General features: G+C 34.2%; 2 protein-coding genes and 1 long non-coding RNA gene across 3 annotated transcripts; all 3 read right to left on the reverse strand.

Annotated features, from left to right (window-relative positions):
• Positions 1-1976: 1976 nt before the first annotated feature.
• Positions 1977-3841, reverse strand: LOC113277173 (putative disease resistance RPP13-like protein 1). The gene is made up of 2 exons (XM_026526332.1): positions 3159-3841; positions 1977-3024 (listed from the first exon to the last, which is right to left on the reverse strand). Exons 1-2 carry the CDS (start codon positions 3839-3841, stop codon positions 1977-1979), a joined length of 1731 nt encoding a protein of 576 aa, XP_026382117.1.
• Positions 3842-4741: 900 nt separating this feature from the next.
• On the reverse strand, positions 4742-5673 carry LOC113277212. Its single transcript, XR_003324787.1, has 2 exons — positions 5250-5673; positions 4742-5106 (listed from the first exon to the last, which is right to left on the reverse strand). It is a non-coding gene; the product is annotated as an uncharacterized LOC113277212 (long non-coding RNA).
• Positions 5674-9466: 3793 nt separating this feature from the next.
• Positions 9467-11007, reverse strand: LOC113280870 (disease resistance protein RGA2-like). The gene is made up of 2 exons (XM_026529450.1): positions 10454-11007; positions 9467-10372 (listed from the first exon to the last, which is right to left on the reverse strand). Exons 1-2 carry the CDS (start codon positions 10928-10930, stop codon positions 9890-9892), a joined length of 960 nt encoding a protein of 319 aa, XP_026385235.1. The 5' UTR covers positions 10931-11007; the 3' UTR covers positions 9467-9889.
• Between the last annotated feature and the right edge of the window lie 12006 nt (positions 11008-23013).

Genomic DNA, 23013 nt, shown 5'->3' on the forward strand with positions numbered 1-23013 from the left:
ACCCCATTGAGAAATAACATTCCAAACTATACTCCTAACTTTTTAAAAATCCGTAACCTGAATTATCAGATTACCGAAGTATCCTTTTATAAAATTTCATAACAGTAAAAACGTTAATCAACAATCAATTGATCTCGGGATTAATTCATCTCTGAAACAGGTATTGTTGCCGTTTTCTTATATCTTGATTTTGATAACGGGCTTGTTGTAAATTCTGTGTTGAAATTGATGATACCTTTTAGTAGAAATTGGATAAATACCCTTAAGGGGTATATTTTAAGTTTTTAGGGTTTAGTTTTTGGCACATCTAAAATTATATTAAGTCAATTCGGGTTGACGTTTTCATCGTCAAAAATATACTAGTTCATTTTCATTATCCAAAAAAATACTAGTTCATTTTCATTATCCACTTCAAATATACCTCTTAGAGATATTTTTACAAAGAAAAAAAAAAGGAGAAGTATGTAGATAATCCACCCTACCTTTATTGATATGTATTTAATGGGTACAAATGGGTAATATCCATTGGGTACCAATCATTTTAGAACCGGACCCAGAAACCGGAAAAAAAATAAAAGAGTCCAATTCCGAGTAGTATGATATCGAGGAAAACCCGGACCCATTGACATTCCTGAGTAGGGGTGTTTATAACATTCCCACAAAAAACAAACAAACAAACATTTATATTATAAGCTCCCCTAAGCATACGGAGAGTCCGAGATACAAGTTGTTTTTTTTTTGCTCGGATCCGAGATACTAGTTGCTAACAGTTCACCATTTTCACTAAATTTTGCGAACTTGTTGGTACATTTTGGGGATAGATGAATAATTGTCTCTTGGTACATTTTGGGGATAGATGAATAATTGTCGAAGAGACACAGTTGTCTATTTTATCATTTATTAGATAGAATTTTTGACGCAGTTGTACACAAAATTGCTGTCAATAAAAGTCAACATCATTGCATCGTAACCCCTATTATCTTGTTGTTGATCATACAAGAGACTGATTCTTTATGTCTTGATTCTTTATGTCTATAATGATGAGCTATTGTTTTAATCAAAAGACTATGAAAAATAACGATTCAAGTGTTTAGGGCTGTCAATGGGTATCCATTATCAGAAACTGGAATAAAATTCATTAGTTTTGGGTTCGGTTCTGGATCCTAAAGTTGGACACATTAACATAAGACTCAGAAGGTAACTATCCGATTGGACCAGGATCTTAACGAGTCCAAATTGATAAATACCCGTCGGGTTTTAGCAAAATTATAAACAGTTTGTTAGTTTTGACTTTGATTTTTCATATTTTTTTACATTTAATCTTCATTTAGTTCATTACTAAAGAAACAATAATGATTTTTTATAAAAATAATTTAGACTCGAAAGAAATTAAGTTTTTAAGATTTTCTTTATAATTTTCTTGATGCCCAACGAGTACCGTAATTTTATAAGTATGGTCCGGATCCGAGTCTAGTGGTACCCGACAGGACCCGAACCCATTGACAGTCCTATTCAGGACCCTCGCGCATGAAGTTCTAATTATTTGATTTTTGGCTGCAGGTTTTTACCTTACAAGGACTGAGAAATGACAAATGCTACGTATCAAATCTTAGTGTTCTACTTTTGCTTGATGCTGGATTTACAGAGTGTGGATTCTCTCCGCGACATGGTAATCAAAATTGCGAAGTCTGAATCTTCTTGACTGGCTTGGACGTGTTAAACTGATTGACTGCATATCCTTGGAATCATTAATATTTTGAAGGAGAAAACCCAGAACAGGGATAATTGCACAATCGAAAGAGAAAGCAAGGAATCCGAAAACACCAGACTTCTTCAATAAGGCTTTTAATATTGCATCACGATAATGGGGACTGTCATCTCAACCACCAAAACCATTTGTCGATGCAACAAAATATTATTACAAATTGTCAAAACAAATACAAAAACTGAAATTTAGACACTCTCATTGCACGTCTTTAATATATGAAATTGCAGTGACTACTAGACCACATATCTTTACATTCTTTCAAGCATCTCAAATCGAAGTGGATATCCAACGGATTGCCCCTTTTCATCTTTTTGCAATTCCATATGATTAATTCGGTGAGAGAAGAAGTCCATAATCTCAAATCTGGTATAGATGTCAACTTACGGCACTCTTTGATCTTTACTTTCTCAAGGCAAGGAAAGGAAATATCATGCTGCTGAGGTGCAGACCATTCTTCTAAATTTTCCAGTTTTCTAATGAGCAACGTAGTTAACGAAGGGAACAGTGTTCTTGTTGTTGTAGCAGGTGTTGCGGAACCTTTGCTTTCTTCTTCTTCTACTTCTTCTTCTTCTTGTTGCTGGTAATAAAACTCCTTGCCTAAACACTTGACTGAATTCATTCTTTTAATCTCAAGAATCTGAAGACACGGGAGTTGACCCAGGCCTACTAATTTTGTACAACTCTTACAGTCTTTGAATTTTAATTTCACCAAATTAGGAAGACAAGAAGATGATCCCATCCACTTTGGAAGCTTTAAACCCGGAAAACCCTCGATGAACAATTTCTCCAAATTAGGGTGAGGTTGGAGGCCTTCCAGCGCCATAAAAGAATTGTTAGTCGTCCATTCTTCTTCTGCTCGGAAATTCTTCTTCCATTCTAAACTCAATTTTCGAATGTTTTGCTTGCCTTTCAATTTTGCCTTCTCTGCCTCTATTTTACCACCTCTCACATTCTCTAGATTTATAATCCATAAACTCTGAAGGGATTGTAAATCTTCTAATTCTTGGATATTGGAGACGTCTTCTTCTTCTTCTTCTTCTTCTTCTTTATCCACCCAATTCTTAATGTCTCCGGGAAACTTACAATTTCCCCAAAGGCACACCCTCTCTAACTTACAGATGCTGCTAGTCAAAGACTCTGGCAATTCTGCTATTTTAGTACCGACCAACTCAAGTGACCTTAGTTGTGTCAGAGCTCCAAAGTCACGAGGCAGTGCTTTTAATCGAGCGCAATTATCGAAGCAGAAATCTGTTAATCTACAGAGGCGAGAGATTGAATCGGGTAACTCTGAGATTTTTGTCCATGAAATATCAAGGGACGATAGATTCTGGAGATGCCCAATATTTGTGGGCAAGACGGTAATCCCCCGACAATATATATATATAAAGACTTCAAGCTGGTTAGTGTCGTAACGGAATCAGGTAAAACTGTGGCGTCTGAAGAAGAGAGATCTAGATGTCGCAAATTAACCAAAGAACCAATTCCCTTGAGAATATTTTGAACATTTTCGGATCCATAAAGGTTGAGAGTTTGCAGATTGTAGAGTTGATTAATGGAAACGGCATGAACATCTTCAAGATTAGACCAACTGAGGTCAATGTACCTCATATGTTTGAACTTCAAAGTTGAAGATATAGTTCTCATGCTTCTATCAATGTACATAGTTTTCATCTCATGTATTACACGAAGACGCTTGTTACTAAGTGCACTCGGAGAAACAAAACCTTCTCCTTGGAAAAGAATTGTCCGCAATCTTGTTGCATTTTTTAATACATCAAATTCTTCTTCTTGTGGTTTCCCTTCCATGATTAACCGTAGCCGACGAATTTGAGACGCATCGTTTTTTATTTCACTTGTCTTCATAATCGAGACTTCATGGCTACCAATTACACTTAATGCAAGATCATGTACAAGATCATGCATTTTGAACGAAACAATGTCACCTAAAGTGTTCCTTTGTACATCTTGAAAGAAAGACCTAGACAACAAACTAAGGAAGTAATCGTTACCAATATCTTCGAGTGAGTTCTGATTTCCTCCATTAGATGGCGGATGAATGAATCCTTCGGCCATCCACAATCGAATCAATGTTTCTCTTTCATATATCCAATCTTTGGGAAATAAACAGCAGTACGAGAAACATTGTTTCAAATGGGATGGTAAAGCATCGTAACTCAATTTCAATATCGGTATGATTCCCCCACTATGATTTTCTCCTGGTGTTTCTAAGCTTTGGTTGTCTCTAATTGACAACCACTGCCTCTCCTCACTCTGTGAGTGCATAAGACAACCAAAAAAGTTCGCAGCAAGCGGCAAACCTTCACATTCACTACAAGAAAAACTGGATTAAGCAACCTGGCAGTTTTGGTTGGAAAAGCCCATATTGAATCGCTCTAACCCTTAGAGCGACTTAATTTGGCTCTCGCTCTTAAGTTGCAAAAGGTGGGATCTCTATAGGTCTAGAGCAGCTAGGCAATTGCTTTAATAATCAACCAACTATCATGTAGCATCTCCTTTGTTCATTGCTTCATAGCTAGACCGACTCACCTAGAGCGAGCAAAATAATCATCGCTTCATAGCTAGACCGACTCACCTAGAGCAAGCAAATTAATCATCGCTTCATAGCTAGACCGACCTGCTTAGAACAAGCAAAATAACCATCGCTTTAGAGTTAGACCAACCATACTTGAGCAAGTGAAACGCCGATCTCTTCATAGAAAGACCAACCTAAACTAGAGAGTGAAATACCGATCGCTTCTTAGCTAGACCAAGTACCCTTTGAGCAATTAAAATACATTCTGATTGCTTCATAGCTAGACCAAGCAACCAACCAACCAACCAAATTTTTGTGCTCCAGGTTTTGAAAATTCGAAAATTAATTATAATTTAAAAATTAATACCGGAGGTAATTTCTAATTAAGATTTTATAATTATAATTATCCACTTCCAATTATAAAAGACTTTGAACCAAAATAAGAAAAACAAATTAAGTAGTCAACTTTATTATTTAATAAATTCAATTTACATAATCATTATTTTACAAAGAAAAAGAAAAAATATAATTACAATCCCACTTTTTATTTTTTATAGAAATAATATAAAATATAATCTCCATCAACACAAAATTACAGAAATGAAATTCAATTTCTTAAAAGTAAAACTAAAATTATAATCCCATCAAAACCCAAGGACACAGCTGAAGCACCATCCATCCTGATTTGTAATCACTGGAGAAGCTTAAAAACAATAATCATAGTGGTGCAGCTTAGTATCATCCTGATTTGCATTTTAGCTCTGATTTTGATTCGATAATAGCGTACTCATTCCAGATCTAGTTCCTTCAAAAAATGATAAACTTTGGTCTTGCATATAAACAAACAAGAAAATTCAAAGAAGAACTAACCGAAGGAAATAAAATTTAAACAAAAACAGGTTTAATAACTAAGACAAATTAATAAAATATGATTGGAGCAAACCTTACCTGATAATTTGTTTATTCCAAAGAAGATGAAAACAATCAGACACATTGAGAAAATCAAAAAATCCTAACACCACAACATTTTATACGGAGAGACATAGAGATACAGATCAATACAGAGGGGAGAAGAAACAAAACCTTAATACCTGACCACCCTACAATCAATCATTGTAGACAAAGAAAAATCTTAAAAATAAAATCTAAACTTTTAATGGATAAATAAATCCAATATTCAAGATCTATATAATTTCGTTTTCGTTTTAGAAAGATCTGAGACATAAACAAAAGAAATTATCAGTAAATCGAACTCAATGAACATCAATTAACAAATAAATTATATCACTCAGCACGAGATCTAGTAAGACGGAGGAAAGAAGAAGATGAAAGAGTATGATAAGGAGGCGTAGGGGATTCTAAGAGAGAGAGTGAAAAGAAAGCATCTAAATGAGTGCGCAAAAGGAATTACGGTTTCCTATAAACTTTCTTTGGAGAGGAAAATTACAGGCCGTTGGATAAACATAGAATCTTCCACGTCACGGAATTTATGTACATAGTCCACCTGACCCTACCCACCAAGGCCACGTTTCATAATGCTAAACTTATTTTTGAATGTTTGCAACTTTGGCCTAAATGTTCCTATGGTCAATCCGTATGACTTTTCCTTCTAAGGTTCTATCCGTAGGATTGTGCATTTTTAGTTTTCTATTGGTTGGAATAATCTCATACGGATCAAGATATTCATCTTTTAAGTAAATTTGTGTCTTTGGATCAAGATATTTATCTTGTAAGCAGAGTTGTGTTTCTTTGATACATGCATCCATATGTAAATAATTCTTAATGATTCATTATCAGTTTCCAATTTTAGTAATGCAATAATTTTTCTATATGTAGATTTAAGTTTATCGTGTGTAATTAATTAATAAGATAACTGTTAATTTAATTTTCAAATAAAATTATAATGGAATTCTAAGTGAATCAAAATTTGTTTCTTAGACGAGAGTCTTACATAAATTTTGATTTTTTGTCGAATCCGTCGTCAATGACGATATTTCTCATTCTTTTTATTTCTTAGTTTCTCGTTTCCTCGTGCATTTCCATTCAATTGGTTCATTCGCATTCTTATCATTCAATCCAATTTTTTCATGTTATATTTATTTTAGGTGATGATATCTCTCCGCTTTATTTCAATCATATGTATTATCCAGAAGTTTGTCTATCTGAAATTAAATTACAATTATCAAATTTGTTTCCATCATTCTCACTCCCATACGGTTACACAATTAAAGAATCATATATAGTCCTTGTTTTTTCTTTTTTTTTTTCTTTTAATTTACACCATAATTGTGTGAGCTAAAATATAATTTTACGATCCAAAAAGATGAGAAAGATCTCAGAAACGTTTGCTCCTAAAATTGAAATTAAAATGATCTAGGGGTTCTATTAAAACCTTAAAAATGTTAAAGTTATACCCTTCAAAGTATTTGATAAGTCGTTTTGTCTAAAAATCAGTGAAACTAAGACAATATTACCAATTTACCTATTTATTCTCGTATATGGTGAACAATTAAAATCGTCTTGGCCATAGTGAATTCTTTGTTACGTGATGATTTGTATACTCGAGGCAAATTTTCTGTTGGATTATATGGGTTTAATTATATAGTTAACCTATTAATTCAAATCAAATTTCGGTCCACTTCATTTAGCTTTATTTCGATCCAATTGGAGTAGAGTTATAGCTTAATTTCACATGTTATCTGTCAATATTACCCAACGTCAGTTGATCTCACTCAATTAATCACAGATTCCGTCGTTTTTTTCTGTTATCCATCGTTTTAACCGAACATTTATCGACCTTAGTCAATTTCATGTGCTATAAGTCAATCTTGTTTGATATGCTCGGTCTCTTCGCTCATTTTCTCCTGGATTTCATCAGACGCTGATGTTTTTCTATTCAAACCGAATTTCCATCGCTTTCACTTATTTTTGCTTGTTATTTGTTAATCTTACCCAATTTTAATCCTCCTCCCTTAATTTGTCTCGGATTCCTTCGGTTTTCTAGTTATCCACCATTTTAATAGGGTGTCCATGCAACCTGTCATTATCAACTTTGTCTAGTATTGCTCCTCACTCAATTCTTCTAAATTCCCTAGGTTTATATGGGTATCAGGAAATTCAAACTGAATTTCCGTTAACTTTACTTGATTTCACTCGTTAGCCCTCATCTTATATGTAATAGGTCGGTCTAACTAAATCGCTCGGGATTCCATCGATTTTTCTAGTTATCATCAATTTAACCTAATATTCATTGACCTTTCTCAATTTCACCCGTTATCTATCAATGTTACCAATATTGCCCGAACTCACTCAAAAGAATTGGATTGAATATAAAGAATATGAAAGAATTAGTCGAAAAGAAATGAATTAATAAAAGGAGAAAAAAATTAGCGAAATTAAAAGAAATCAACTAATCTTGCTTCATCATCAAAACATAAATTATTTTTTTTGAAAAAAAATCAAACCAGAATCGGTATATGTTCATGCTCTCATAAACCGATTTTGGGTTGATTTTTTCAATTCACAAAAAGAACTCAGAATCGTCTTTTACACATGTACACAAAAAACCGATTTTAAAAAAAAAATCAAAAATAATTTTAATCATAATCGATTTGAAAATGAGTATGATTTCATACTCGATTTCAGTTCGCGTATAAATTTCATAATCATTTTGAGATTGTGTAAAATCCTACTAATACTCATTTTTACATCGGTATAACTAGAATAGGTTTACACGATGCACACATAAAAACAAATTATTGACATTGCATAACAGGAATCGGTTTATAAAAGTGCTCATGTAATCCGATTCTAACAAAAAAAAATACAGAAAAATTGAGCATTTTTTATAATAACAATCGGTTTACTCGACAAACATATAAAATCCCATTCTAGCATTATACAACAACAATCGGTTTTTTACAAGTACAAATTGTAATCCAATTATGCTTCAGCGCAGCAGCAAGATACAAAGACATGACTAGTAACTTCATTCGATTGCATCAAACACCTTTACCATCATCACTTGAGTTCCTGCGGACACTTTCGTTTTCATCAAAAATATAATAAAACTAAAATTATGATCTATCTAAAATACAGTAAAACAAAACTTAAATCTATCTAAAATATAGTAAAAATTATGATCTGTATGACTTAATCTGACCAATAGAAGACTAAAATCCATAATCGACGGCTAACAACACCAAAAAAAACTCATACGGATTGCCATTACAATCTTGATCCGTATGACATCAATATGACCAATAGGATCTAAAATGTATAATCGAAGGCTGTTAAATCAAAAAGAAAGCTCATACAGATTTCCATAGGAGACCAAAATGTTTAATCGACGGCTATCAACTCTAAATGAAAACTCATACGGATTGCAACTTTATCCAACGACCACAAGTTCGTTTTGAATTGGAAAAACTTTTTTGGCATCGAAGTTCAACTTGGTTTGAATTGAAGGTTCCTTCTCGTGGCAAAATTCTCACCACTTGTATCTAGGTCCAATAAAAACTTGGTAGTTGTCTAGTTGACTTCTTATCCTACACGTGTTTGCTAGGAAAGATTGTTTACTGATCAGTGACCAAATGTTACTCCAACATACAGTGTTTCAATGGGATGATTCTTATATTTTGGAAAATTTGCTCATCAACAAACTAATTCTTTTTACAGAAAATGGGTCATTTGACCAAAAGAATACTTTTTCCGGCTCAGATGGACGAGTAAATTTTCCGCCTGGGTCAAATGGACTGGAGATATTTTTATTTGAAATAGATTGAATTACTCTTATCCTATCTTCTCAAAAGGAAACTACTTACAAAACATACAATGTTTCAATGGGATGATCCTCATATTTTGGAAAATTTACTCATCAACAACCTAATTCTTTTTACAGATTCATGTCCAAAATGGGTAAAAGACATCCAAAATGGGTGAAATATCCTTAGACAACCCTTAGGTAAAAGACATTTTTCATTTTTTAATTTTTTGGATGAAATATCCAAAATGGATAATTGAAATGTATTTTTCTGATTCATGTCCATATAAATAGTATCAAAATGCACAAATCTGTTTCACCCCGGAATTGTTAGTTTTGTTCTTTTTAACCAATTTTGTGTTCTTGTTATTATATAACTAAATTTGTACCTATTGATGATGGATTTAAAAAATGAATGCTAGATTTTCAAAGGAATAATATCCTCGTATCTTGGAAATTCCCCAACATACTGATTCTTCTTATCACATAACTAAATTTAGAATGGTCAAAAGAAAAAACTTAGTAAAACAAATTTAAAAATTTGACTTTTCTTTGAAAGGGTGGTTTTGCTAAGATAGGATTGTACCAACCAAATATTTGAATTGCTGGTCCACTGTGCCTCAAAGTAAATAACGACTCAAGCACTTTCATAATTGCTGTAGATAACTTGAAAAAGTGATGTACCAACCTAACATCTTTGTTGGTCGCTACGAGATAGTGGAACTAAATTTTAAGCAAGCAAACTATTTGGTGGTCGGAAATTTGGTTGCTTGACCATTAGAGCGACCAAAATTTTGGGAGCTTGCTCAGATTTTGGTCGCTTAATCTATGTTTTCTTGTAGTGATTTTTTTTTACTAATACATCAAGGTTTGAGAAATCTTCGCATCTAGATCTAGTCACAGATTCCATAATGTTTTTTAAGATTTTAAACACATCGAAGTCATCGGAAATACAAACCCACATTTTTTTCTCAAAGTATCTTTCAACTGATTTATCATCGTAAATAGATTGTGCTAGGCTGGTCTTTCCAAGTCCCCCCATACCAACTATGGATATGACGGAGACATTTTCTAGCTGATTAGAATTTACAGAAGAAGAAGAAGTAGTTGATGGTAAAGATGATGACGAAAACACGCTCATGGTTGTTAACAGCTTTACTATCTTTAATTTATCTTTTTTTCTCCCTACAAATTTTGAAGCATCTCCAAAGAATGATGTAGTTAGCCGCTTACGATGTTGCTCATCGTATCCACCACTGCTAGTAGTTTGAAACTGAAATCTTTCCATAGCGGTTGCTATTTGATTAAACTGTTCATTGACGACTCTGATTTTATGAGCCATTTTAAAACGAAAGACGAGTTGATTGGAGGATGAAAAGAAGACTTTTACCTTACTTTTCTTATGATATCGGCACATAGCCTCGTAAGAAAATTCATCCAGAAGATCATCAGCATCGTAAGAAACTTGTTTGAGCATTTTTAACCAAAGCGAAACCGCAGCATCGTTCACCTGCTTGGTCTCCGCATCGGATGTTTTAGCCTCAATAACCTCCAATGTCTGTTTAAGCATTTTCAGGTCATCCTTGACACCCCAAGCAAGACTAATCTCATTTCCAAGTAGAGTAACCAGATTTTTCAACATTTCAGATGCACCATCAATAAGAACACCCTCGAACGCCATTATAAACAGATTAAGAGATTGAGATTGAATTATTTTTTTGTGGAACAAGGTTAAGATTGTATTTAAATAAAGGAACAGGAGGAGAGAAGAGAAACGCACAAGGTTGATATTGGATTTGCTATTTGAGTCAGTGGTATCTATCCATCTATTCGTAGAAGAAGATTCAACAGCCAGGGGACCATGCATGATGCAATAATATATGTATTCGAAGAGTGGGTGGTTCTTCTTATCAATCTGTTTTACTGCCTCATCTTTATTATTCTACACATGCAATGCCCGGGTAAATGCTCTCAAAAATCAGTTATGTGATGATAGTTTCTTCTTATCACTCGGTTTTACTGCCTCATCTTTTTGTCTGCTTTCGGCGTACCCTGCAACTTGTTTCAACCACATGTGCTGGTCTCAGTTATGGAAGGCAAGAGTCCGGTGAAAATCGTCATGTCAGTAATGTCTAGTCCTATCCATCCTTGCTTTAATTCATTCACTAATCACTATACACCAAATTTGACCGACATCAATGATGTAACATCACTGCATGTGAATCACACATTCTATACTGAATTTTTTTTTTTTTTTTATTTTTTTTTTTGATAAAGAAGATAGTAGAGAGGAAAGGAGAAAAACAATAATTAAAAAGTTATGAGAAAATCAAATCCCAGTTGAACATAAGCCTGTCAAAATAATCCTTAGTGCTAGGCCTGAAAAGAGCATACCAAGATATAAGCAAACCTCTAGTAGCATTGATACTGACATGCTCTCCATATTACTCTTAATGTTGCATCTCCTAATTTGTTTGCTGAGAAACACTTAATCCCATATTATCTAATTCAATTATTCTAAAAGCTAGCATCTGAATTTTGCTCTGGAATTTCTCCAACCACACCTTCGACCTGTACATCAACTTTATGGTTTCATGAATAATTGATCAACCGACAGGCATCAAAAAGAAATCCGAATGCAGTACAGAAATATAACAAACCAACGCTTTCCCTGTGACTTGTTTCAACCACACGTAATGGTACTGGTCTCAATAATCAAAGGAAACAGCACTCGTAAGAGCGACTGCAATGGTACGACTAAACTCAAAGATCAAAGACCAAAAAAAAAGACTAAATATGAGTTTAATCTGTATTGTGACGTTACGGGGAGAAGACCAAATTTGGTCGCGCGTAAAACAATTTTACGCATGAAGACGGGCGGAAGTATTAGTTACGTTTCATTTCTGCGCGGAATTATAAATTACGTTTCAAACGGGCGTAAATATAAATCACGTTTGTTATCGAGCGTAAATATAAATTACGTTTGGTAAGGGGCGGAATCTTAAATTCCGCCCGTTCATCAGACGGATTCCAAATGACCGCTCGAAGAAACGTAAAACTAAATTCCGCCCGAGTTAAACACGGTCACACAGCACGTGTGAGATCAGACGGGCGAACATCTGGTGTCCGCGTGATGGATTGTACGGACGGACATCTTCTGTCCGCGTGATGAATTTGTCAGGCGTAAAATATTATTACGCCTGAGACGGGCGTAAACAAAATTTCCGCCCAGTAGGTTTTCATTAGGGTTTAGGGTTATGGTGTACTCTTCCTGTCCGTCTGATCAAATCGGTGTGCAGACATATACCCGTTATTTTCGTCTTAATTTTTCCGAAACTCATATATGTTTTTTATCCTCACCGAGTCTTTATTTTTTCTTGAATAAAACCAGTGAGAGAGAAAAACTCAAGAGAAGAAGAGACAGACACAGAGAGAGAAGCAAGAGATACAATTTTTCATTGCTACTTGCAATGAAATCATCATCTGCCTAATCTCTCTATTAAAAATCAATCATCTTCTTTTATGTTTGAAGATTTGGGTCTTTCGTCGTCGTCTGGATTGAAAAAAATTTTGAAATCTTGAGATTTAAGGAAAAAAAATCTAGGTTAGAAATCATAATAACCCCTTTGTTTTGATTTGTGAACGATAAATAATCATCTGTTTTGATATTTATTCTCGATATAACCTAATCTGGGTTATTTCTTAATTTTCTTTTTTCGATGATAAAATTTGAATTTTGAATCCAGTCTTGATGAATCTGATTTTTTTTTTCTTAGATAAGAAAAATGCCGAGATCGGATGAGAACAGTGTTCCTGGTGTCCGCCCCAGACAGGCGGAATTTTGGTGTCCGTCCCAGACAGGCGGAATTTTGGTGTCCGCCTGGCAACGTGCGGAATTCTTCTGTCCGTCTCATCAGGCGTAAATTTATGTTACGCCCGCAACAAACGTAAATTTAAATTCCGCCCCACCAACATACGTAAATTTGGTTTACGTCCGTTAACAAGCGTAAATTTATGTTACGCCCAGCATCAAACGTACTTTAAGTTTACGCCCGACTATATCAGAATTTGGGATTTGGTCGCGACCATATTTGGTCTGGAATTTGATCTTTGGTCCAAATTTGATCTTTACTCCGTCCCACTGTGTTAGGATCTCATCCCATAAATTTGGTTATACTCGCCCACTGTGGATGCTCTAAGTGTGTAGTCAGTAGTCCTATCCTTACTTTTAATTCATTCACTGTACACCAGAAATATCTCTTAAGGTCGGTCGGTCATCCCCTAGTATCAGTGCATGTGAATCACATTCTCCATTTGGGTCATGAATAATTAAAATGTTAATTTGTTTATAGCGGGTCACCGTTTCATTTGTACGGAATTCAGCCTGCACCATAAAAACTACTGTAATTTTTTTTTATTGAATTCCTCTTCTCAGTTTTTTATGAAGAAATTGAGCTGTAACGGTCAAGTCATAGCTTCCAAGCTACATGGTACGAGCGGTGGTACACAAGACAAGCTACTTGGTCAAGTCATTAATACTACTCACTCCGTCCCAAATTAGAAAATGAAGTCGGGATGCTAAGAAACCAGTAGAAAAAACTCCACTAAAGCTAAGTTCGGCTAGTTCGACAAAGTGTTTCAGATAATTCCTAACCGAACTTCTCTCTGCTACTTCCATTTTCTACTCATTTTAATGATTACTACTCATTTTTTCAACCAAAAACGAATGCCAAGTAATGAGTTTGTTATAATTTTGATTCTGATTTTGTTTTCTTAATGATTTAAAATAAACAACATATAGAGGTGGCGGTGGTGGTGATTTGAGGTGGTGGTGGTCGGTGGTGGTGAGCGGCGGTGGTGATGAGAGGAGGTGGTTATATATTTAGATGGTGGTGATGGGAGGAGGTGATTATATATATAGGTGAAGAGTAGGTTAGTCATTTCCACACTTTAGGACACCCCTAATAAATTTAGGGTAGACATTTGTATCACAAAGTAGTCCCCACCTTTTTTTTTGAGTAGTCCCCAAAAAATCGTTCCTGAAAATGGACAAATCCCAAGTCCTGAGCCCAAAAGTAGAAATCCCAACAAGACATATCCAAAGCCCATAAAAAGAGACCAGAAATTACGATTAAAGAAACAGACCAACAAACACTAAAACAGATTATGATGGTCAGCCAGTCATTAACATCAGTGACACCTTCTGAAGATATCCGAAGCCGTGCTTCATCTTCCACTAAACAAGGAGAGCTGATTACTTTACAAATACCCTCCTCTGCGCAGTGCTAATCTGACATAGTTTTTATTAGCATTATATAGTATTATTAACCGAACAAAATGCAGTTGAAGGATATAGAGACTCATCATAAAGAACAAACCTTGTCGTAGAAGCATGGGCCAAGATAATTTGCGTCCCAGCAAACATAGCAGAACTGTCAACTTGCGCAACGACTTGGTTGGTAATGACCACAGCAATACCAAACTACAACAACACAGTAGCAGCCCCCAACTATAACAGCTCTTTGAAATACTGAACTGAGCAATCCCCTGTAAAAGAAGGATATATTTATACATGGAGTTATATAAATATATGAAGTTGCAGCAATTATAGTTTCTACCCTCATCAGCCAAGTTCCGCCGGCACCTTAAAAACTTGGCAAGATGCATTTGCTTAACTGACAGTTCTCCCCTTCCAGAGAAGAAAATTTTGTCACAGGATTGCAACAACACCAACATCAACGTTCTACAATCAAATTCTGAGATTTTTTCATCAATTTCAACTGTTGAAATGTCGACTTCCGCTGTTACTGGTAATTCTTTACCTTTCAATAATATAACAAACTTGGTTTCTATGAAACTTGATGGTATGAATTTCTTACTCTGGCGTGACCAATTTGAAGGAGTTTTGTTTTCTACTGATTTGTATGGTTTTGTAAGTGGTGAAACTGTTGAACCACCAAAGAGGATTACAGTAGATGTTGTTGAAAAAGAAAATCCAGAACGGGTTTCTTGGCGTCGTCTAGATAGGTTTGTCTCTACTTGTCTTAAAGCTACCTTTACACCTACAATTAGTGGAGATGTTCTTGGTCTATCTACGTCAAAGGAGATATGGGATTATCTTGAAACCAGTTTTAGAACTCAATTCACAGCTAGAAAGAATATGTTACGTTCTCAATTACATGGAATCAAGAAGGGTAACCAATCAATAGTAGTTTACCTTCAGACGATTAAAACTATATCTGATTCTTTAGCTGCCATTGGAGAAAAAGTTTCCGATGAAGAATACCACTGCCTTTTATGGAAAGAATGGGTCAACTTCCAATTACAACAATAAGAAAAGTGGAGGCAATTTTAAGAACAGTACTTATCATGGTGGGTCAAGTTCTCACAATGGAAATAATTATCATAGTGGCTCCAGTTCTATTACTAATAATGATCAAAGAAGATTGGATTATAATCAAATGTTCTGTCAGATTTGTAAAAAGAAGGGGCATTTGGCTACAAGGTGTTTCTTTCGCTATCATCCTCCTAGTGGTACTTCATCTAATACTTCTCAGGCTCATTTTGCACATACTGAAAACTCAGGCAGTTACACTACTCCAACAATGCAGAATGCTGAAAATACTCAACAAGCTTTTGCAAGTTTTACTGCTCACAACTTTGCTTCTAATGATGATCCCACTACTTCTCATACTATTTGGTTGTCTGATAGTGGGGCTACTACTCGTATGACAGGAGACATAAATTTACTTCAAAATACTTCTGAGTACAAGGGCAAAGAAAGTGTTTAAATTGGCAATGGTAAGTTTTTACCTATATCTCTTACTGGTAGTACTACAATTCATACACCTACTATTAGCTTTACTCTAGATAATGTGTTACATGTTCCAGCCATGAAACATAATTTACTATCAGTAGGTAGATTTACAAAGGATAATGTTTGCTCCATAACTTTTGATCCTTATGGTTTTGAGATCAGATGCCTTAAAACAAATACCATTCTAGCTAAAGGAAAAATGGTCAATAACTTGTACCCAATTTCTTCTACTATGCTAAATTCGGCTTTTTCATCTATTGTTGCTTCCCCTAACATATGGCATGATAGATTAGGTCATCCTTCACATAAGATTTTACAACAACTCCAAACTCAGAACAATATTCGACTCTCATCCAATATTTCAAAATCCATTTGTCTTCCCTGCCAATTAGCTAAAAGTAAGAAATTTCCTTTTCAATCTTCTTCCTCACATACTTCTTCTCCACTTGCACTTATTCATTGTGATGAGTGGGGTTCTGCCCATGTATCTTCTTTAGCATGACATATATATTATATTTTGTTTATTGATGATTTTGGTCGTTTTCATTGGATTTATCCTATGCAACTTAAAACAGATGCTTTGTCTTGTTTTCAACACTTCAAAACTTTAACTGAAAATATTTTTACAAGCAAAATTCTTTCTTTTCAAACTAATGGAGCTAGTGAGCTAATTAAAGGTCCTTTTAAAATCTTTTTAGAGATCTGTGGTATTCAATTGAGAGTGTCTTGTCCTAAAATACCAGAACAGAATGGTCTGGCTGAAAGAAAGCACATACACATTACTGAAATGAGTAATACACTTTTATTCAATGCTTCTTGTCCTAAGGACTATTGGTATGATGCTTTCTTAGCAACCACTTATCTTATTAATCGAACTCCCACTCAAATTCTCAACAATAAATCTCCATTTGAGGTTCTTTTTAAAAATTCTCCAGATTATTCTTTTTTGAAAGTTTTTGGGTGTGTCTGCTATCCTTTCTTGGGTCACTCTATAATTGATAAATTATCTCCAAAATCTGTTAAATGCATCTTTATTGGTTATAGTTCTTCTCACAAGGGTTACAAATGTTATAATCCTATAACCAATAGAACATACATTTCTAGACATGTAGTTTTTTCTGAGTCAGAGTTTATAGAAATCAAGCATGCACAAAATTGGGTCAGTGCAAGTATGCAACTAATCATATCGGCATTCAGATTTACCTTGTTGTTTTCGTCGTTGTTGTTTAGCAGAGTGTCCCTGTGTTGGTGGAAAACTTGTGATTTCCATTCCAACTGGTGGACAACCAGATGACATTCCGGGCACGATTCTTTCTCCACCAACGGAGTGAAACATTCTTCCCGTGGAATCCCATTCATATCGAAAACCATCACCGAGAACTGCATGATATCTTCATACCGAAAAACCAAGGAATCATTCACCTGTATGCCATTTTCTTATACAAATGCTTCCCAGCCTTTCCCAAGGAAGATTCCATCCTGACTTTTGTTCACAGTTGTAACCCATTGGTCTCCGCTAGGACCCTGAACAACTGCTTGTTCGGATAATTGAGATTTTTTGGGTATTCTGGGATAGAATGCCTGAGGAATTTGCTGAAAATTGCATAACTTGTTTGATTAGTACAAATAAATATTTCACTACCAGCTAACAGATCGATATGGTCATACGGTGAATGTTAAAACATTAAGTCCAACACTAGTTCTACTAATTTCACTTCAGAGCAAATTAATCTCAGATAAGACATCAATTTCACAAGGGCTTATATATAGTCTTTTAGATAAAACCTTTATATCAAACTCTATACTCAAAAATTAAGAACTAAAAAACAGAAATTAATAAATCACAGAATATCCCATTCTGGTTTCATCTTCTTTAAGGAAGACTTTGGAAAAGTGGTTCTTCAAATCATCAGCAAAATTCTCCATTTCAATATATATATATATATATATATATATATATATATACAAAGCCAAAAAACTATTTTAATGATGAATAATTTGAATTAAGAAAAGCTCAAGAAACTCTCTGGTTAAGATTTTTAATCCTGTTTTAAAATTGGCATTAAAGCAGTCAACAACCTCTATCTGCCTGGTGTTAAATTGCAACCTTAATTTCAATGTTCGTACGTACCAGAATCTCTTCCATCGCCTTCATTAATTAGGATGACGACCATGCAGAAGTATTTTTTGTGAGAAACTAAAAGTAAAGTACCACTTTAAAAAATCAAAGTGGTGCAATCACTTGGTGTAGTCAGAAACAAAAGTGTATTGCTCTATGCACAATGGAAGTAGAGTATGTTGCACTTGCGGCAGCCGTTCAAGAGGCTGTCTGGTTGAGGAGATTTCTTAAGAAACTCGGTGTCTCGAAACACGCAAAAGAAGCGGTTTTGCTTCAAATTGATAACACATCAGCTCTAGCATATGTGAAAGATCTCAAATACCATGGAAAAACCAAACAAATTGGTAGGAGATTCCACTTTATACGCGATATGGTTGCACGAAGAAAGGTTGTTCTTAGACATATCTTCACAAATAGAATGTTGGCTGACCCTTTGACTAAGCCCATTCCGAGAATTGCTTTTCAATCTCACGTAGAGAACATGGGATTAAAAAGGATTTGATATGTATAACATGTGACAATGACATTATTATTATAAGTATTAATGATTTCTTAAATGAATATGTTTTTATAGAAATCATATACTTTTGATGTGTACTCGGATATTAAAATTGTCATCATGCAAGAATCGACCTACTCACACAGGTGATTCGCCTTGGCGCTTTGTATAGCGAGCAAGATGAGACAAAAGAAGATACGTTTTCTGGAAGATATGTTTTTCGGAAAACCACGTGCTTTTAATAGAAAACTTTTCTATACAACTATAAGTCGCCTTAATATGTTTAAGATGAGATCTCACAAAGAGATCGGTCATTAAATGTAACCACCATTTAATGAATCCAGTCATAAAGCCATATGTGATTTTTTGAACAGTTACTATGTGAATGACTGTTGGAACATAAAGTCAAGTTAGACACTTAAATGACGACTAGACTAAGATCTGTGTGGCGTATGCTTTTTATGCTCACTACAACAAAAACATACATGGATCATTCTTAAAAAGTGTGATCCAAGTACAAGTTGTCTGTGATCTTTGCCAGTATAATCTAAAGGGTGATCTATAGATAAAAAATCTACTGCAATGAAAAGTGTGATCTTACCCTATGCAAAGAACATAAAGTTTTGAAAAGTTGAGATCTAAAGACAAGGATCCAAAAGTTGTGATCTTTCCTCTAAGTTTTCAACCCAAATCTACCCTATACAAACAGTATATGCCATTCCATTTCTGCACCTATAACCCATACAATTTCTACACATGTAACTCAAATCCATAAAGTGATATAAAAAGGAAGCAATGTCTGAATTCAATTCATCCCATGTATGAATCAAATACACATTTTTATAGAGTCTTACTACATCAGAGCAATCTGTACTGAATCTGCCGAGTCTATCAATTTAAAGACCAAACATACTGATTTAACGCTTGTTACATGAATTATAGGTCTACTATAAACTGTAAATGCAATTAAAGGTTGTAAATTCCGTTCCAAAAGAGGAAACCTCAGTCATAAACCAAAAGAACATGAAAGGAAACTTCATCCAACGTCATTACACAAGAGATTGATAATATAAACAGGCTCTCGACTAAATGTAGGATGTGATGCTAAGACATAAAATCAAAGAAATTGCATAATGGAACACGTAGATTCTTACTTGGGTGCTAAGCACGAAGAAATCATCTTCTCTGACCCCACTCATTCAAACTTCTCAAGAACAAACCACTAAGACATAAAATCATAATGATACGATCTGTAATTTTCAACCTAATCCGTCAAATATAATTCAATACCCAACTCAAATCAAAACCACCTTCCAAATCTGCAAGAAACGCTAATTCCTAATATTCACTATGATTCAACTATAGTTCTCACATCCGAAAACCCTAATTTCAATTACCTGATTTAAATCCTTTCCCGTGCTACCAACAATCATTACATGGTCTTTTCTCTCATATCTTGGTCTAAAAATCTTAATCTAATCTCTCAATTTTCATCAGCAGAAGAAAGAAACAAAATTTCACTAGTAAAAGTACTATTTAGTAAAACAAAGATAAAAACCCATTTAACAATCCATAGAATAACAGTAGTAATGTCTGAGAAGTCATAACACAGATAACATGTAAATAAGAGAGGTCTTTGAAACTAGTAAAAGATAACATCTACTAAAAAAAGATGAAGATAACATCTAAAAAGACTCGAAACACCACATTTCTAGTCATCCTCAACAATCTTTATTGGTACCATGATCAACCATTGAAACTCCCCATTCGTATGGAAAGATGTCCAACCTCAAAAGCTTCCAGCTTTCCATTATAATTTTAAAAAAAAGTAAAATTAGGAGTGAAAACTAGTATAAAGTGTCAAAATTAAAACATTCTTAAAAAAAAAAAACGAAAATGTTATTCTAAGTAATTACAGAATCACGTGAGTCCATCTGTTTCTTTTTGAAAATAAATCTTTGCTAATAATCTCTGTTGCATCGGACAATATCATCGGATTTGAACAAGTATAGATCCCAAAAGTAATTAATAACACCATGAAACACAATCCTAGAAGAACTCAATATCATCAAACAGTACCTCTCCAGAAGCCTTACAGACTCAAGATCATCAATCAACCTCATGATTTCAACTGGTTTTACCATAAAATTTTCAAAACCCCACCTTTTATTTCACCTTTTCTATCAAACCCATATTTCAAATCTCTAATTAAACTGTTAAAATCAGTGAATACTAACCCATCAATCAACCTATAACTCAAAAAAAATAATCTAGCTATGTCTAAAATCTTAAGGATTCAATATTTTTGTAAGGTGTACAGAACATAACAGAAAACACACCCAAACAAACTTCTGTAATCAAAATTGGGTTTTCCAGAAATAAGGAATTAAAAAGAAAATTGGAGCTTATAGCAAAAAAAAAAAAAAAAAAAAAAAAACAAAAAAAAAAACAAAAAGGAAAAAGGAAAATTGTAACTTACCTGTTCATTATAAAGTGATCGGCTCTAGTCATGTCATCCCCACGTCCGGCACCGCTGTTCACGATCTTATAGCCAACATCCCTTTGACAAACACGGCAAGAAACCTTCTTTGCACTGTGAACTTTCGAAATCTTTTGACGACAATTGGAGCTTGAAATCTTAGTATTAGTGATCTCATCAGCAGTAATCAAGTTATACCTGTGTAAACATAGAAAAAAAAGTCAAAATTTTAGAATTAAAGAATATAAATCAAAGAATAAACAAAAATAATTAAAAGAATAATAACATTACCCCTGTTTGAAAAGATAGTGAGGGATGTTCTCACTATCTACAGTCTGGACATAATCATCAGTTTCACAGAGAGGGCTTTTCTTTATAAACTTTGAATTATAACAAGCCTGCATAATCATCATTAGATTAACAATAAACATAATAAAATATTTACTCATATGTTGAAAAATCACTAGATTAACATCAAAAATTTACCTTGCAAGCGTAATATCTGACCCTACTCCAAGAATCATTTCTTCCTACATCGGCGCTGGTAACAGACTCATCCGCGGAACTGCCACCAGACGATTTATCACTTGGATAATCATAATTTTCCCTCGGACTTGAACTTGACATTGTGAAGAAATTCTACAGAAATAAAGAACTGATTTCTTTTAACAAATTCTTTTGATAATACCAACTCACAAGTTTTTTCATGGTCTTTATAAATATAAAACCCTTACATCCAATTTCCATTTTTGTCATCTGCAAATTTCTAAGTACATGAACCATTTGGGGGAAAAGATTTTCGTTGAGTTAGTGAAGAAGAGTTCTCTGTCTCGTGTATTGAATATCTCCTCTACTCTCTCCTTATAAAGCAAAGTGCAAAGTAACGAGTTTAAAATAAATGGACACAACTGATGTAGCAAAATATATAATGAGTTTAAAATGAAGGGACTCAACTTATATCACAATTTTCCATGTTTTTCAAAATAAATCACATTTATTTATTATGTGTTTATCACAAAACACATTTTTATAATTAAGTTAGTATTATTGCATATAGTAAACATATTGTGGTAGTATAAAGTGATCCAAAAAGTCTTATTATTTTATAAGGTTTTACGTCGATGTGTTGGCTCTTATTTAATATATTTTTTGACTTCATCTTTTTGTTCTATTATATTTTTAATCAAGATCCGATAAAAAAAAAGTTGCTTAGTTGTGTTAAGAAGATGACCTAAAAAATATCTAGTTTCTTATTTTAGCATACATAGGTTTGATCATCCGGTTTCCGCATCATTAGGAGTATCGTCTTGGATTAATTTTGGGAGCTTGTTAAGATTATCTGGAGGTTATTAAATTATCAGTTGGTCACTTAGCTTAGGGTCCTTAAATATACTTAATAAAACAAAATCAATAGTTAATGATTTTATCAAATTGGGTTCTTGTACATGGTTTTCTATTAATTTTCTTATTCTTATTTGTCTTAATGCTTTCTTATTTAGTGAGCATTATAGTATTTAATATAGTCATTGGTAATTCTTCCTTTCAAGAAAATATGACTGATCCTGTGAAACAGCATGATCTTGAAATCATTGTTGGTTATGTATTGTCTTGGTCCGGTTTTATAAATCGTGACTCTTCTACTTGTATTTCTTTGGAGATACATTTCTCATTTTATAAGTTCTTGATTGCAGAAAGCCTAAAATGACATCTTCAATCGCCAAGAGGACGAATTATTTATCTTGTACAAGCCATCGTGACACTTCTATTAGTCTTGCTATTGATAGAAGGGTTCAGGACCATGCATTAATAGTTTTATCACGAGTGAAGGTGCTCATCTTCCACAACTTGCTTGTGGCGACATACATACATCCAACATTAGAAGACAACTCATTGGGTAACGATGGGGAACAAAGATTTTCAGAGAATTTGAGGAATTATAAATGTAATTTTATCTTTCTAGGTAGTTTTATTATAATTTTATGAACTTTCGGCGTTGCACTCTTTTCCTTAGCCAAGGGTTTACCACAATAGGTTTT

The sequence above is a fragment of the Papaver somniferum genome, chromosome 5, assembly GCF_003573695.1.
Source record: "Papaver somniferum cultivar HN1 chromosome 5, ASM357369v1, whole genome shotgun sequence".
Lineage (NCBI taxonomy): Eukaryota > Viridiplantae > Streptophyta > Magnoliopsida > Ranunculales > Papaveraceae > Papaver > Papaver somniferum.